This window comes from Ictalurus punctatus, chromosome 12 (genome assembly GCF_001660625.3).
Source record: "Ictalurus punctatus breed USDA103 chromosome 12, Coco_2.0, whole genome shotgun sequence".
Lineage (NCBI taxonomy): Eukaryota > Metazoa > Chordata > Actinopteri > Siluriformes > Ictaluridae > Ictalurus > Ictalurus punctatus.
Window position 1 is genome coordinate 31,603,711 of NC_030427.2, and position 15,000 is coordinate 31,618,710.

Here is a 15,000-nt window from a genome sequence, read left to right on the forward strand (position 1 = left end):
CTGTATTGCTCTGTCTCTTTCTCAGTGAAAGAGGGTGAGAGTGAGACAAAGACAGTTTGACCTGCTGCGTTTCTTTTTCCATCTAAATGCAAATAGACGCTGGGGATAATAGATGCTCTATCTGCCTCTATTTACAGTCTGAGCAAGTTCCTGTTTGAGGAGAAGCGGAACCACTGTTGTCCGGTTCCGTCTCCCACTGCCACAGACAGAGAGAGAGACAGACAGGCTGACATTAAGACAGACAGACAGGGAGAGAGATAAAGATTAACATGGAAAGGCGGTCACGCAGAAGCGGACGCAAAAAAATCAAGGAAACACCACAGTATTTTTCAAAATTACCTCAGAGTTTCCTTAGATTCGGGCCGAGACGCGTCATGTGACGTCATCACGATGTTTAGCAGAATATATTACATAGCAGTATGCTTACGGGTCTGATTCCTGGAAGAGTTTTTTGGAAAACTTTTAGCCTTTTTTTTTTCAATTATGACCATAATCCTTTGTGTATTACCCCTTACCTGACTCGACATCCATCCATCCGTGGTCTTGTATTGAAATATGTTCATTTCTTTATTCTGTAATTAGTGAGGAGAGCGCAACTTTATATTTATACCTCGGGGAAATCACGACGCAGACAAAGGCGACACTGAAGTTCCTGTGATGGCAATTAGATGATATATATATATATATATATAAATAATTTTAAAAATATATATCGCTTTTTTTTCCCAAGAATGACAATTTGCATTGATTTCAAAATCTATAATTTTGCCAAACCTTTGAAGAGAAAATACCGGAAAGAACATCCTTATGAAATGAAAGACGAGAGGAAAACAGCAGAAAACGTGAATCATTGTGTGCAAATGTTCATTTAATTTCATTATAATACAAAAAACTGGGAGGGCCAGCATTTAATTCTAAATAACAGAAAGGAATTATGTCAAAACTGGAAAGTTTGTGTAACTCTCCTACCACCTCAGTGTGTATAATGTGATGACTCGGTGTGTGTGTGTGTGTGTATGGACCCTAGCAGCTGATCTTTGAATATATTATCATTTATTAATGGTTTCAGCATGCATGCTACATAATTTTACTAAAATAAACAAGGTTATGAAAGCATACACCTTGAATTTGGAGTTTTCAGACTACACAGAGGTCAAACGCAAATTTGAAAGGACGTGGGTAATTATACATAATTATACATACAGAGTGCCAAAATTTCAGACGCCAGTAATGGGATTAAGGCTGCTTTCACCATTGTTTGAGAAGTTGATCTCCTGACCAATCAGATCACAGCAGACAAGCGAGAAAAGTCAAAAAGTTAAAATGTGTGTTTATGAAGGTGTAAAGCTGATTAAAACCAAGTTTTAGGGGGTCACGTCTCATTTCCCATCATACACAGTCACTCTCACGTTCACACTCACCAGATTACTGATTACACACACCTTGACTCTCACACACACACACACACACACACATAAAACTGGTGCTGCGTCCCAATTCGCCTACTCACTGTATGCTATGCACTAAAAGTATAGAATCTTTTTGTGAAGAAGTACATCCTGTTGTTTGTGTAGCAAAAGAGTATGTAAGTACTGGGACATACTGTAATGGAAGAGAATGTTGTTGCCTAGTTACGCACACCATCACTGTAAACAACCTCCTCGCCTCCCTCCCTCCCTCCCTCCCTCACACAAAGAGTCGTGGTCAATATTATCTGACAGTGTGCACGGATCCACATTTAGAAAATCTAGCAGAAATAGTAGACCACCCAGGCGTGTTTGGGATACTCATTATCAACAGACAACGATTTGGGACGCGCTAACTCTAACCTATTTAGGATGGATAGTAGGCGAACCCGGACGTAGGACCTGGACTCATGAAGTCTCCAAGTCTGCGACAATTCTAATTCTCATTTTGTCCTCTGAGTGTCGCTAGTCGCTAGCTGGCTTTGACTTCCCACCTGCGCGTATTGTAAACGAGCTGCTGCGTGACGCAGGGTACGGCCGCGTCCGGTTAAAGCTTGAAACCAAATGCTGATGTTTGTTCATAAAAGAGAAGAAACGAAGAGAAAACAGTGGGGGGAGGAAAAGCAGGACCATGCTAGTTTGATGTTTTATTGGTTGGTTTTATTGATCCTTATCAGAAACAGCAGTGAGCTTCATGTAGACTGAGGATAATGATGATGATGATGATGATGATGGTACAGAACCGAACAGAAAGATCATAACAGTCCACGAATCAGACAACATTCACCACCTCGCTTTGCAATCTGAGAACTACCTGTACAGTCAATAAAACATTTCACAGAGAATCACAGGTCACGTCATCACACACTCCCGTGCATGCTTTACACAAAATTAGTTTGAAACTTTTCTTACACAGTTATGCTTGTGGTCAGGTTGTTATAGCAGTATTGCGTATAGTGTGTGTAATTATTTTACCAACAGAAATCAGTGTTGCAGTACACCGCAAACAACATCGAGTTAAACGCAGATTAATTATTGTTGGGTTTTGTTGATTAGTGGATTAACGGTGCTCATTTCTCTTTTTTGTCAGGATTAGCATCACTTTCAGTGGCTCTGGCCCCATATGGCTCGCCCCCTTTCACTGTCCACTTTCCTTATTTGGTGCTCTTATAAACTCACACACTCTCGGTTGATTGGACATGTCTCAATCCAATACATCCCAGAACCTTCATCATTTCATGTCTAACCACTCTTCAGTACTGAAAGGCCCTGATTATTTGCGTGCATAAAACCGTGCTCATACTTGAAAGATGATTTATTAACAGGGTCCAGGCAGGACCATGTCTTTCATACGAGCACAACTGCACGTCCTGTCTGGTTTTGCACGTTTTCCTTAACGAACAGCCTGAAAGTCACTCTAGGAACAGCAAATGTGGGTGCAAATGAATACAACCAAAAAAACCCCAGTTAGTTTAGCTGTGGAAGTCCAGTTGAAGACATTTATCATTTAATAAGTTTGAATAATTAGAAGGTTTACCAAGATTAGGCATTAGTCTAAACTGGCTTCATTCTTTAATCGTTTAGTGAAGCCGTGTGGAAATGTTTTTGTGGCCAAACCGGACCAACGAACCATTAAATACCTTATTCGGATTCACAAAGGCTTCAATTTGCACCTCCGTAAACTATGTTCACAGCGCAGCTGATTTACATATCTAAAACTCCACCAAAGTCAAAACTCACAGAGAGCCTGAAATAACGCCATGACGACTACGCTGGGAAAGAGCTCCTCCTTAAGCACGACATGCGCTAAATCTTCCACTAATGCAGCTTAGCCACTGCAGATGCTCGGCTACACTACACGCTTCCTCCTTCTCTAGGGTGCCATTACTTTTGAAAAACTAACTGAAAGTCCAGTTTGCTCAACTTTATTTACGGAGTCGTTCTTGGAGTCACTTTCGATCTGGCGAATTTCACAAAATGTTCATTAAGTTGGTGTGTAATCGAGAAAGATAAGTGCGAGGGTCGAGGTTCGCGTTATACTTGCGTTGATATTTACACAAATTCAGGAGCAAAAATGGAGGAACAATTTCCCAAATAACCAGATCCTCATGAACACATTTCCTGTGTGATTTGTATCAGGCGCATTAAATGAAGCCCGGTGGTGTTTCTTAAAATGGTGACATATTATATATAATGTCTCTAAATAAAGCTCTTCGTTCATAGATACTTTATGAAAAAAAAACTTCTTTATTTTGTGTTCATATCATGTTTTGTCAAAACACATCCCATCGCTTTTAACTGGGGTTATAGTTTATTCGTTGAGATCGGAACCGAATCAGCACACGCCAGAACGTAATTTCCACTCGGTTTCGTCCCTAACTTCGCACGTGACCTAGTTTACCTGAACTTTTTTTGTAAACCCGCCCACTTTTGGCACATACACCACACATATGAGCTAACGGCATTTTAGATCTTAGCAAATCTGGGGCTGAGCGCATGGGCGGAGATTCGCCGTGACGACGTGACGGGTGGAAATGTTTGCAGCACTCTTTCTGCCGTTCTTGTACGCTGTGTACCAAACCTGAACTGTGGACCAACAAAACCAAAAACACAAGAGGTATTCTTCAGGTTCAGTTGAGACATCAGTATCAATACCAGAGGAGAAAGATCTGCTAAAATAAGAAATAAAAAAACTAAAATAAAAAAACAACAACAACAGCAACAACAAAAGCTTATCAGACATCGTTATGTCTGACTCAACCGATATATCGATCGATATATTTTTTTTTTTTAAATCACATACATGCACTCACCCTTACAAACACACACACACACATACACACACACGGACACATTTACTGTACGACTGGATGGTGAAACTGAGATCACTGAGGTCTGGAAAACAACAACAACCCAAAAATCTGAGCTAACTTGACTCTCTGAACTACAGCTATCACAGCGTATTTACAATCCTGTACGCAAGAAAACTGGCACATAGCGCCTCTAAGAGGCAGATAGGAGCTGGTCGATATACCAAAAAAGAATTGACAGAATGTGAAAATAATAAAATATGTGTTTCAACTGTTAACTGTATTGATTGTGCTTTTTTAACCTTTACTCCACTTCTAACGAAATGGGGCAATGTCTTTTGTTTTTTTTTTTGTTTTTTGTTTTTTTTCATTTGCATGGCAGACCCATGACCTTTTTTTGTTCTTCATATCTATGAGTAATCTCTAAAGCTAAACTGAGAACTAGAATTACAAACTGTAAGTCTCTTTACACTGTATATTTGTAGAAAGTTAATACAGGGCTTTTGCTGTTCAGTCCTGTTTTTTTTTCCTCAAGTCTTTGTTGGTTTTTGTTGGACTGCAGCCCATTTTCTTACGTGTGTGTGCATGTGTGCGTGTGTGTGTGTGTGTGTGTGTGTGTGCATGTGTTTGTGGGTGTGATTGTGTCTGTGTTAATGTGCAAGCCCTTACATTGGCCGGAGGCATGAGGAGGAAAGTGTATTCTTTCTTTTTTTTTTCCAAATGACCCAGAAGATGTCGAGGCTGAAGCTTCGAGATGAAATCGGGAACAAGTCAAGGTCAAAAGCAGAGGGAAGAAGAGAACTGAAAATTGGGACGCCTCCGTTAACACACACGCGCGCGCGCGCGCACACACGCACACACACACACACACACACACACTGTTTATATTACCACAATGAGTGTTCAGTGACCTCCTGCCCAGTCTTTCGCTTTCTTTCACTCTGAACTGTGAGAAAATCGACTCGTAATCTTAATGTCCCACCTTTATCCATACCTTCTCCTTTTAGTCATTTTCTCTGCCTCTTTCCCTATGTTTAGACTGTCACTTCTGCTTTTCCAGCAGTGTGATACCGATGTTTTCCTATTTCCTTTCTTCGTACTCTTATTTATTTCTCTATCTCTCCCGCTTTCCCCTTCTTTTACTCTCCTTTCTGTCTGTTTTGCACTATTGCCATGTACTGTAATGTAGATGCTTGCTTCTGTCTTCCTCCCTCTGTCCTCCTGTCCCTGTTTTCACACTGTCACTTCATTCTTGCTGGCCGTGCGGTACTGATGATGGTGATGTCCAGGTATGTACTGCAAGTGGTCGACTGTGTGTGTCCGTCTTGAGGCGAACGCCTGCCTCTTGTTGCCACTGACGCTCAGCAGCCCATCGTTCCCCCTGTACCCGTCGTCGCCGGCACCATCGCTCTGCTGCGAGTGTGAGTGCGCCTTCGCTATCCTGTGGTGTCGCTCGATGGTGGGCGTGGGAGGCACGAAGATGTCCGTGTGCGAGAGCGCACGAGCCATCGTCTTCTCACGGAAATCGGCTCGCCGCAGCGAGAGCAGCTTGTCCGGCGAGAGCAAAGGATCCCGTGATTGCAAGCGATCGGCCGAGAGCATATCCTGCGAAAATGTGTATGCGGGTGCAACGTAGTCACGGCGCGAGACGACAGGTGAGAGGACGTGGTCCTGAGACATTGCACGTTGCACACGACGTGGCCTCACTCGGTGCTCTGGTGTCTCCGGAGCCAACTTCACCAGCTTCGGGGTCACATCAGGTAGGTGGAACTTCCTCCCGTAATAGTCGTCCTCACCTGAGAAACAAAGAAGCAAAGATTGTGTTCACACCAGTCCTTATTCATTCTGGATAGAGGGAGAGATATTTATGTATGTCGTAATGTTCTATTCACTACTTTGCAGCAACTGTCCAGCAGTCGCAGGTCATTGGGTTCCATCTTGTTTTCCTTACTACCAATTCAACCCCAGTTGGGGTTGTCCCTGTTCTAGCACATGACCTTCCCCTGGCTGAGTCACTGGCTGTCTTCAAATGAAGACTAACGACATACCTCTTCACCAAGCATGCAAATTAGCACTAATTGAAAACTAAAACAATTTTGACTTGTACTGTTTTTCTGCTGTACCAACTTGTGGTACCAACTCCTGTCAAACAGACCTTGCTGTGCAGGCATGAAGATATGTTTTTTGATGAAGTCACTCTTTTGGAAAAGTACTATTTGCCAAATGTAAATGCTAACGTAAGAGCAACGACAACAAGTGCTTCACCAGCTCACCTCATCTACTAAGACCTCAACCAACAACTGACCTGAAGCCCATCAGTCTTTGGGGGTTTCCAGTCGCAAACATTTCCAAGACGTCTTTTGCTATTAGTCTAGTTACTCTCAGCTCTACGGTTTAAGCAGCAGCTATTTAGCATCAATTCTATGACTGATTAATCACCCTGTCCAGGCCCATATTTGAGCATTCCAAACCTGCCAGGAAGTCAGAGGAACAGATCTTGAGACTCTCAAAATATAATATGTCAGCAGCAGATTTTGTTCTGCCTTGCTGCACCTTAGCTGCCAACAGTTGCGGGAATGAGGACGCCCTAATTATGGCCTTACACCACAGCCTGTGGGAGGAGGTGCAGGGTGAACTATTAATTGATTCACCATCCCTCAACCATCTAATTTCACCGCCTATTTTGTAGGTTAACATACTACAAGAGCATGCAAAATCCATCGATTCTAACCAACCTCACCAAGCAAATAATATATTACAATAGTACTATAACATCCTTTTTTAGCTATCAATCAATTCTGGGACTATGGGGAGATATAGATCTTATAGATCTGCATCTGCTGTGAGCTCTCCATATCCTGGTGGGATCCTTCCAGCCAGCTCCGTACATCCAAGACCCATCCAATCCCTACAGTTGCATATAAGTTCACACCAATGATACAGAAGATGATCAGGTGACCAGGACCATTGGGCTAGTTGCCAACCCCATATATATAATCGGCCCACTCAAGAAACTGCACATTTCCTAGGAATTCAAGGACCTTTAAAGTTACCCCTAACTGTGCCTTAGCCTGGCATTGTCCAACTTTTGGTCCTTGGTTTCAGCTGGCTTCTCAACACTACAACACCTGGATTATATTCTACAACATTCTCATCCACCCAGGCCGTTTCATGTGTTAGAAATAAGTTTTGAGATTATAGCTTAGAGAGAGCTAGCACAGAGAAAGGATTACACGGCCAACTGGGAACTCCTTGTCATCAAGCTAGCCCGAAAAACGAACAATATTTGCTAGGATGCAGGTCAAAGGAAGTGGGGGTACATTCAGACAGTTTAGAGACACCAATAATCCTCAAGACTGAAGCTGCAGATTTGTATTATTTTTAATATCAAAGACCATGATATGCTTTCCCTATATTCCCTATACTTTCCACTGACAATATGAGCTGTTGATCCAGAAATCCAGCTGGAGATTAAGCCTGTATATCTTAATCTTAACTGGAGTAAGTTTCTCCCTTGGGCCGAGTATTTCCAAAACTCCCCCATATGCATGTCCTCCATTGTGACACCTTTAGAGTGTGTCCTCATTTCCTGGCCTTCTCTGTTCTGTAGGAATGTAAGAAGAGGGTAAGTCATGTGAGTTGATGAATGGTTTAGATGCCATAAGGAAAGTTGCCCTTGCCTTGAGAGCATGACTAAAGTTACATGTCAACTGCTGCCATAAGGAAGTCTCAAACTCTCAACCTGGTCAAATCTTATCAGTTCTCATCTTTTTTTTCGTCTTTTTACTCATCCGTTAGAGAAATACCATCAACAGCCCCATTCGCAGTGCTCCACATCTGTATAGTACATCTGTATCCTTTTATTGCTAATGAAATATAGATAGCAGACGGACTGCCAGCATCTCACTATTCGATTTGTATTTGCTGATTTTGTTCCATTTTGGTACAGTGATGATCTATTATTAATACTTAAAGATGCACTATTTCGATTTTTTTCAGTATTTAAAAATGAGCTTTGTTAACAGAATTCTGACCTGGAGCACAAGAAAAGCTAAAAGATGGGACTGAGGACAGAAAAATCCATTTCCACAATGAAAAATCCTTTATGCACATTTAATGTACATTATATTATATTACATTAGGGACGTCTCGGCATTTATTAACCAAGAAAAATGAGCCGGATCTGAGCTGGACAAGCGTGAATTTTCACAATCCCTTATGGCAATGAATCATTTTCCAAGACTAGCTATTGAGATTGTAAGTAACTGGAGACAGAACTATTTTTATTCTCCACGTAGATCATAAACCAATGAAATCGTTTGAGAAATGTAAACGTTCTGGTGCTTTTTATCCAGAAAACACACAGCTCCCCGTTTACTCATATTTGTTTATAGGGCAGTCTTTCCCGGATTAACATGGCGGACACGTTGACGTGAACGCTTATGTGCGCCGGCGTGTAGTGTTTCTTTACAAAGTGACATCGCCACCTACTGGCCTGGTGTGCACAATACAGCGTTTTTAGTCGTTTTTGTGGATCCGTGTGAACGGAGACCTTTTGTCTGTGCACGAAACTTTTCGAAAGTGCGAAGGAAAAACCTTTTCTGTTTTTAGTACGCGGTTGTCGTGTAAAGTAGCCTAAGTTTATCGACATCTTCAGGAGGGAGGAGTTTTACGCTTCTTTGCGGTTTCTTGGTAACACGACAGGCTCCATTTTTATGTCTTATTAACTTCGAAAGAGAGAGAATAAAGAAAGGGCAGGTGACGGAATGACTGTTTACAGCTGTTATAACGTAAGTGAGAACAGAAACTGACTTGTTTCATGAACAACATTAAATGTAACAATAAAGAGGTGTGGTTCATTTTAATGACTAAAATGTTGGTTACTGTTGGTCCTGTTGTTGGTTACTACATTGTTGTTCCTACTGAAGTGCAAAGTGTAACGTGAGGGAACGCCGCTGAGAGGACTTTTTCCTCCTTTCGTTATTATCAGGATTTCTGACAATGTTTCTGTTCGAGGTTTTATTAAAAAGGTGAGCATGACTTGTACCACCAGCTACGTTTTTGTGCATATGCCTGGAGTGTCGTTGATACACAGAACCCAAAACACAATCACAGCTTTCCACCTTCCTCTTTCTTCTTCTTTTCTTTCTTCTTGCTTGAGTTCTTCTTGCTTTTTGTCACTATTTCGCTTCGTGTTATGCCTAACAGTGTGTATTATTCTTCCTTTTCTTCCTTTCCCTTGATCACCGGAGTCTCTGGACATCAAGCTGCTCTCTCTCTGTGTGACGGTGTGTTTGATCTGCAGTAGCCTGACAGTTACAACCACACAACAGCCTTCAGTAACACACTGATCTCTCAAAACTCAACACTAACGAGCTCATAACTCAGCGCTTTAGAGTTGTGCTTGGCAATTAGATGAAAACCTGACATGAAAAGTCAATGAATGAGACATAAAATCATACACATTCACTCAAATTCTAAATATACGGGAAAATATGTACGTAAGGAAGTTCATTTTCTTACATCTTCACTAACTCTAAACCCAACAACAGTTTCTTAGTACTGCAATGCTCGTAGGTCTTGGACTTCCTGTCACATCGCCTGTCAATTCTTATGGATGTCATAGTTCTAATTTCTCCATCCATTTCTCACAGTTACACTAGTTTTCCTCTTCATAGCTACCACATTGCCTCTAGTTAAACAAGTTCTCCTGGAAACCTGAGTGTTCACCTGATATATCCTAATTACTCTAATTACCCTAATTACTTTTCTCTCCACACACACACACAGTACACACACCCCTGAAGTTACGGCACCTGTATGAATGTTAATCTGTGGAACAGTGTGAAACTGAGCTCCTGTCCTAAAGGCCATCCAGCAGGATTAATGAATGCATAATGATGAATGTGGAATGAAGACCACAGCAGGTTCTGGCAGCTGCTTTCAGTGGAGCTTTAACTGAACACTGTCCAGCTGCTCAGTGTGACCTTCGCAGAGTAAAGGTCAGATGAAGAAGCCCCTCAGGCTACACTCCGGTACTGAAAGAGCTCACACCGTACTGAGGGAATTGTGGGTAACAGGAAAGAGCAAGTCCAAAGGAATTCGCATGAAAAGTTATGACTGAGTAATAGAGATTTATGAGTTCAGTTGCAAGAAAAAGAAGAAGAAGAAGAAGAACCAAATCACTTCCCAAGGAAGGAAGGAAGAAGGAAGTGCTGAAGGAACACTTGATATTGAGCGGATGAGATGCAGGACTTTACTGGATGGTTGACTGATAATGAAGAGAACTCAAGAGAAAGTGCAGAACCCAGAGGAAACCCATGCGGACAGTAACCTGAGCTCAGGATTGATCCAGAGACCCTGAGGCTGTGAGGTTCATGCTGTACTAACACACCTCCCTGTGTTTCTTCTTTATCCCCATTCTCCTAGTTACTCCAAAATGTTCTTCATTTCTGTAGTACTTCTATTGTACCCTCATTCTCATACTTCCTTTTTTCCTGTTAATCAAGCGCTTCCTAATTCTTCTAGGTCCTTGTCCTTGTTTCCACACTTCTCTTAGTTATAGTTACAGCACTGCTCTTGGATAAAACATTCCTCTAGAATAGAACAAATCATTCAAAACAAACCATTTGTTATCTACTCCAATTATTCTAGTTGTTCCAGTTACTAGTTTTTTTTTTGTTTTTTTAACTCTTTTGTTCTCCTGTCTTTCTTTTTGTGTTTGTTTGTTTCTTTGTTTGTTTCTTTTTTCTTTCTTAGTTGATTTGTATCCTTTTCTTCCTCAAACCTGTCCTAGTTACCCAGGTTTCCCCTTATTCCTCTAGTCCTTGACTACCTCAGTGCTATGTTTATGATGAAAGGGACAAGGGCAGTAAACAGCGTACCTCAGGTTTTATTATTATTATTATTGCGGAAACATTGCACTTATATATATACACATATATATATATATATATATATATATATATATATATATATATATATATATATATATATAAAAAAATATATATATATATATATATATATATATATATATATATATATATATATATACACACACACACACACACACACACACATATATATATATATATATATATATATATATATATATATATATATATATATATATATATATATATATATATATATAACAGGAACCCCAATTATGAAGACTTGTAGGCCCTAACACGCAGTAATTGCCCTCTCCTACTAAAATACATTGTTAGAAACACATGAAATATTGTAATTACTTTAAAAATCCTTTATGTTTAATACATATTTTAAACTAGGAAGGCCGCCATTATGTGACACGTGCAGTGCTCTCTGAGTCGATGCTGTAAAATGGCTGCACTTGAGCACTCAGAAGAATTAGCTAACAGCCCCGCAGCAGGAAAATAATGCCACACTGTGCTGCTTTTGTCTGTAATGTTCTAGTTCTTGTGTGCTGTGATACAGGGGATATCTGTAAATATAATCAAACCCGTAAGCATCTTGTTAGTGCATTTGTTCTGTATATTCTCATAAAGTAAAGCTCCTGTAAAATGAGCCTAAAACACCTAGCCAAGGCATGCCCAAAATTAAAATTAAAGCTTGGTTTTGGTCTCTTTTGAAAGCTGCACTAAATATTTTTATATAATTGGATTGTTTGGACCTTTGCCAGCGTAACAAGACATCAGTGGGTTACTATCAGGCTTAGATGAGTTAACTCCGTTTTGTAAGTGTTTGTTTGTATGTCGGTGGTCTGGCACAAACACTGATTGTAGCTGCTGTTGTGATTGTATCCCAAGTTTATATCAATCAAGTCACAAGAATCTTAGCTTTCCAAAGATAAGAGTACCTTCATACATACAGACGCTATGTATGGCGAGAGCACGCTTGCGGGAGTTGGAATTTTAACAGGATAAAGTATACAATGGAAAGATCATAGCTGATAATCTCTAAAATTATTGATATTAGAATACGTCTCATCATAAAACGATAGTTTAATCCATATGCTTACCTTGAACAAAAAACCCTCTCACTTGGCATAGATGTTCAGTTGCTACACAGACACCATGGATTTTACGCCACTCTCACCTCCTCACCTCTCTGACCATCTTCATTCTGATGTACATTGTGAGTAATGTCTTCTATATTAAACTCCTCACTTATATTATGCTCGGGTTCAAATTGAAAAGGCTGAAGACATGTTTATATCGCTGTAGGGTCGCTGGAGAATCAAGACCGTTACAACTACTTGGCGGCCTACGAGTGCAAGGATTTTTATTATTTAAAAAAAAAACCCTGACATCTAGAGTGTTTTTGTATAGCGGATTTATATAGCAGATGTCAGCGTTAATCTAATAAACCATACAAGTCTTCATAATTTGGGTTTAAAGACACTGCCCCCAGATCAACAGGCAGTTTGGAACCCACCATCTCTCTCTCTCGCGCTCTCTCTCTCTCACACACACACACACACACACATCACATCAGGCAATTTAGAACAGCATTTCAATAAGACTGAGTCTTGACAAAGAGACTTTTTTCCGAAAGATTCTCTCTCTCTCTCTCTCTCTCTCTCTCTCTCTGTCTGTCTCTGTCTCTCGCTCTCTCAGATATTCTCCGAAGCACACAAACTACAAAAAACTGAAATATCAAATACTCTTTGTGCACAAGTCCCAGTGGGAAAGCACATTAATTCAGCTTCTCTGAAACTCTTTTATCTCCCTCCCTCTCTCGGAGGAAGCCCATCTTTTCCACTGGAGCGATATTTCTGTACTCTGTCAGGCTGAGGTTTAGCTCTGTGTGGTTAAATCAGGGTCAGAATGAAGGTCAGGGACAGAGCTTGTAGCCTCACATTCACACTTCACTGCTCTTTTCCTGTTGCTACATTCAGTAACCACTCCAGGGAAAGAGAGTTTGTTTAATAAAGTGATTTACAGTCTCAGTTTCAGTGGAGTTACTCTTGCTTACAACACAAAATGTGTAAAAGTGCCACCTAGCTCATTCGTTTCCCTGGTGCCCACAGGTCTCTTAGTATTTCTAGTTCCTCTACTTCCCCTAGTTCCCCCAGTTGTTCTAGTTCCCCTATTTCCTCTAGTTCCCATCAAGGCCTGGACTCCACAAGACCTCTGAAGGTGTGCTGTGGTATCTGGCATCAAAACGTCAGCAGCAGATCCTTTAAGTCCTGTATGTTGCGAGGCCAGGCCTCCATGGTTTGGACTGGTTTGTCCAGAACATCCCACAGACGCTCTATCGAATTGAGATCTGGGGAATTTGGAGGCCGAGTCAACACCTTGAACTCTATGTCATGTTCCTCAAACCGTTCCTGAACAGGTGTTGTAGTGTGTCAGGACGCATTATCCTGCTGATTGAGGACACTGATATTAGGGAACACCGTTACCATGAAGGGGTGTACTCAGTCTGGAACAGTGTTTAGGTAGGTGGTACGTGTCAAAGTAAGATCCACATGAATGCCAGGACACAAGTTTCCCAGCAGAACATTACCCAGAGCATCACACTGCCTCCGCCGGCTCGCCTTCTTCCCATAGTACATCCTGGAGCCATCTATTTCCAAGGTAACCCCCCCCCCACACACACACACACACACAGCCTCCACATGATGTTAAAAAAAATACATGATTTATCAGACCAGGCCACCTTCTTCCATTGCTCCATGGTCCAGTTCTGATGCTCACGTGCCCATTGTAGGAGATTTCGGAGGTGTACAGGGGGTCAGCATGGGCACCGCTCTGCAGCTACACAGCTCCATACGCAGCAAGCTGTGATGCTCTGTGTGTTATGACTCCTTTCTGTCATCTAGCCATCACAATGTGGCCCTTGTTAAAGTTGCTCAGATCCTTACGCTTGCCCATTTTTAATGCCCTGGGCATTAAATTCTTCTAGGCACCCCAATTCTACAAGTCTAGTTGAGTCTGATTGTTCATGAGTTCGCTCTTATGCTGAGGACATTCTGAAATGACATGCCACATTCTAGATAAGTTAACATCATGTATGTTAGGAAACAGATACTGTAAGTAGGTCCCTTTGTTATTTGAAGACACTTTATCTAATGCCTACACAAGCCTCTCTTATCACACAAGGACCTAAGCTTTAACATAAATACCTATGTGGATCTGCGTTATATATTGAGTAAGCCTTCATGTACTTAGACAGACAGGAAGGGAGACGAGTTGTGGGACAACTTTGAATATTTTACTCTGAATATAACTCAGAACTGAATGTCTGCAAATAAAATGAATCTGCTGTGAAGATTCTGTCTCCAGATTGATCCTTTTCCACTCTGCATCTGGCTGAATATTTACTCTGGTGTGGTCCACACTAATTACTGTCGTTCCACACACTTCTCATGGTTACCTTCATTTTCTTGGTTCCTCTGATCCCAAGGTTCTCAATTTTCTCAAAATTATATATACAGTACCATGGAAATGGTTTTGGACCTCACGTCCACATGGACATTCTCTCTGTGGTTGCTGCGATGGCCTTAGGACTTTAGTGAACAGTGGACTAGTTCAACAAAGCAGACTTCATGTGAAAACCATAATGAACTTCCTTGTACTTTCACACTATCCGTTGTTACAGATGAGGACGGGTTCCCTTCTGAGTCTGGTTCCTCTCAAGGTTTCTTCCTCACATTAGGGAGTTTTTCCTCACCACCGTCACCACCGGCTTGCTCAATAGGGATAAATTCACACACTTAAAATCTCTATCCTGTGTTT

At 41.2% G+C, this 15,000-nt stretch overlaps 1 protein-coding gene across 2 annotated transcripts in view; it reads right to left on the reverse strand.

Moving 5' to 3' along the window:
• Positions 1–1,885: 1,885 nt before the first annotated feature.
• LOC108272988 (protein shisa-6) overlaps positions 1,886–15,000 on the reverse strand; it is a 93,540-nt gene continuing 80,425 nt past the window's right edge. For both annotated transcript variants that reach the window (XM_017481904.3, XM_017481903.3), the window contains one exon: positions 1,886–6,072. In XM_017481904.3, coding sequence (XP_017337393.1) covers positions 5,510–6,072 — 563 coding nt within the window. In that variant the 3' untranslated portion in view covers positions 1,886–5,509. The remainder of the gene's footprint in view (positions 6,073–15,000) is intronic.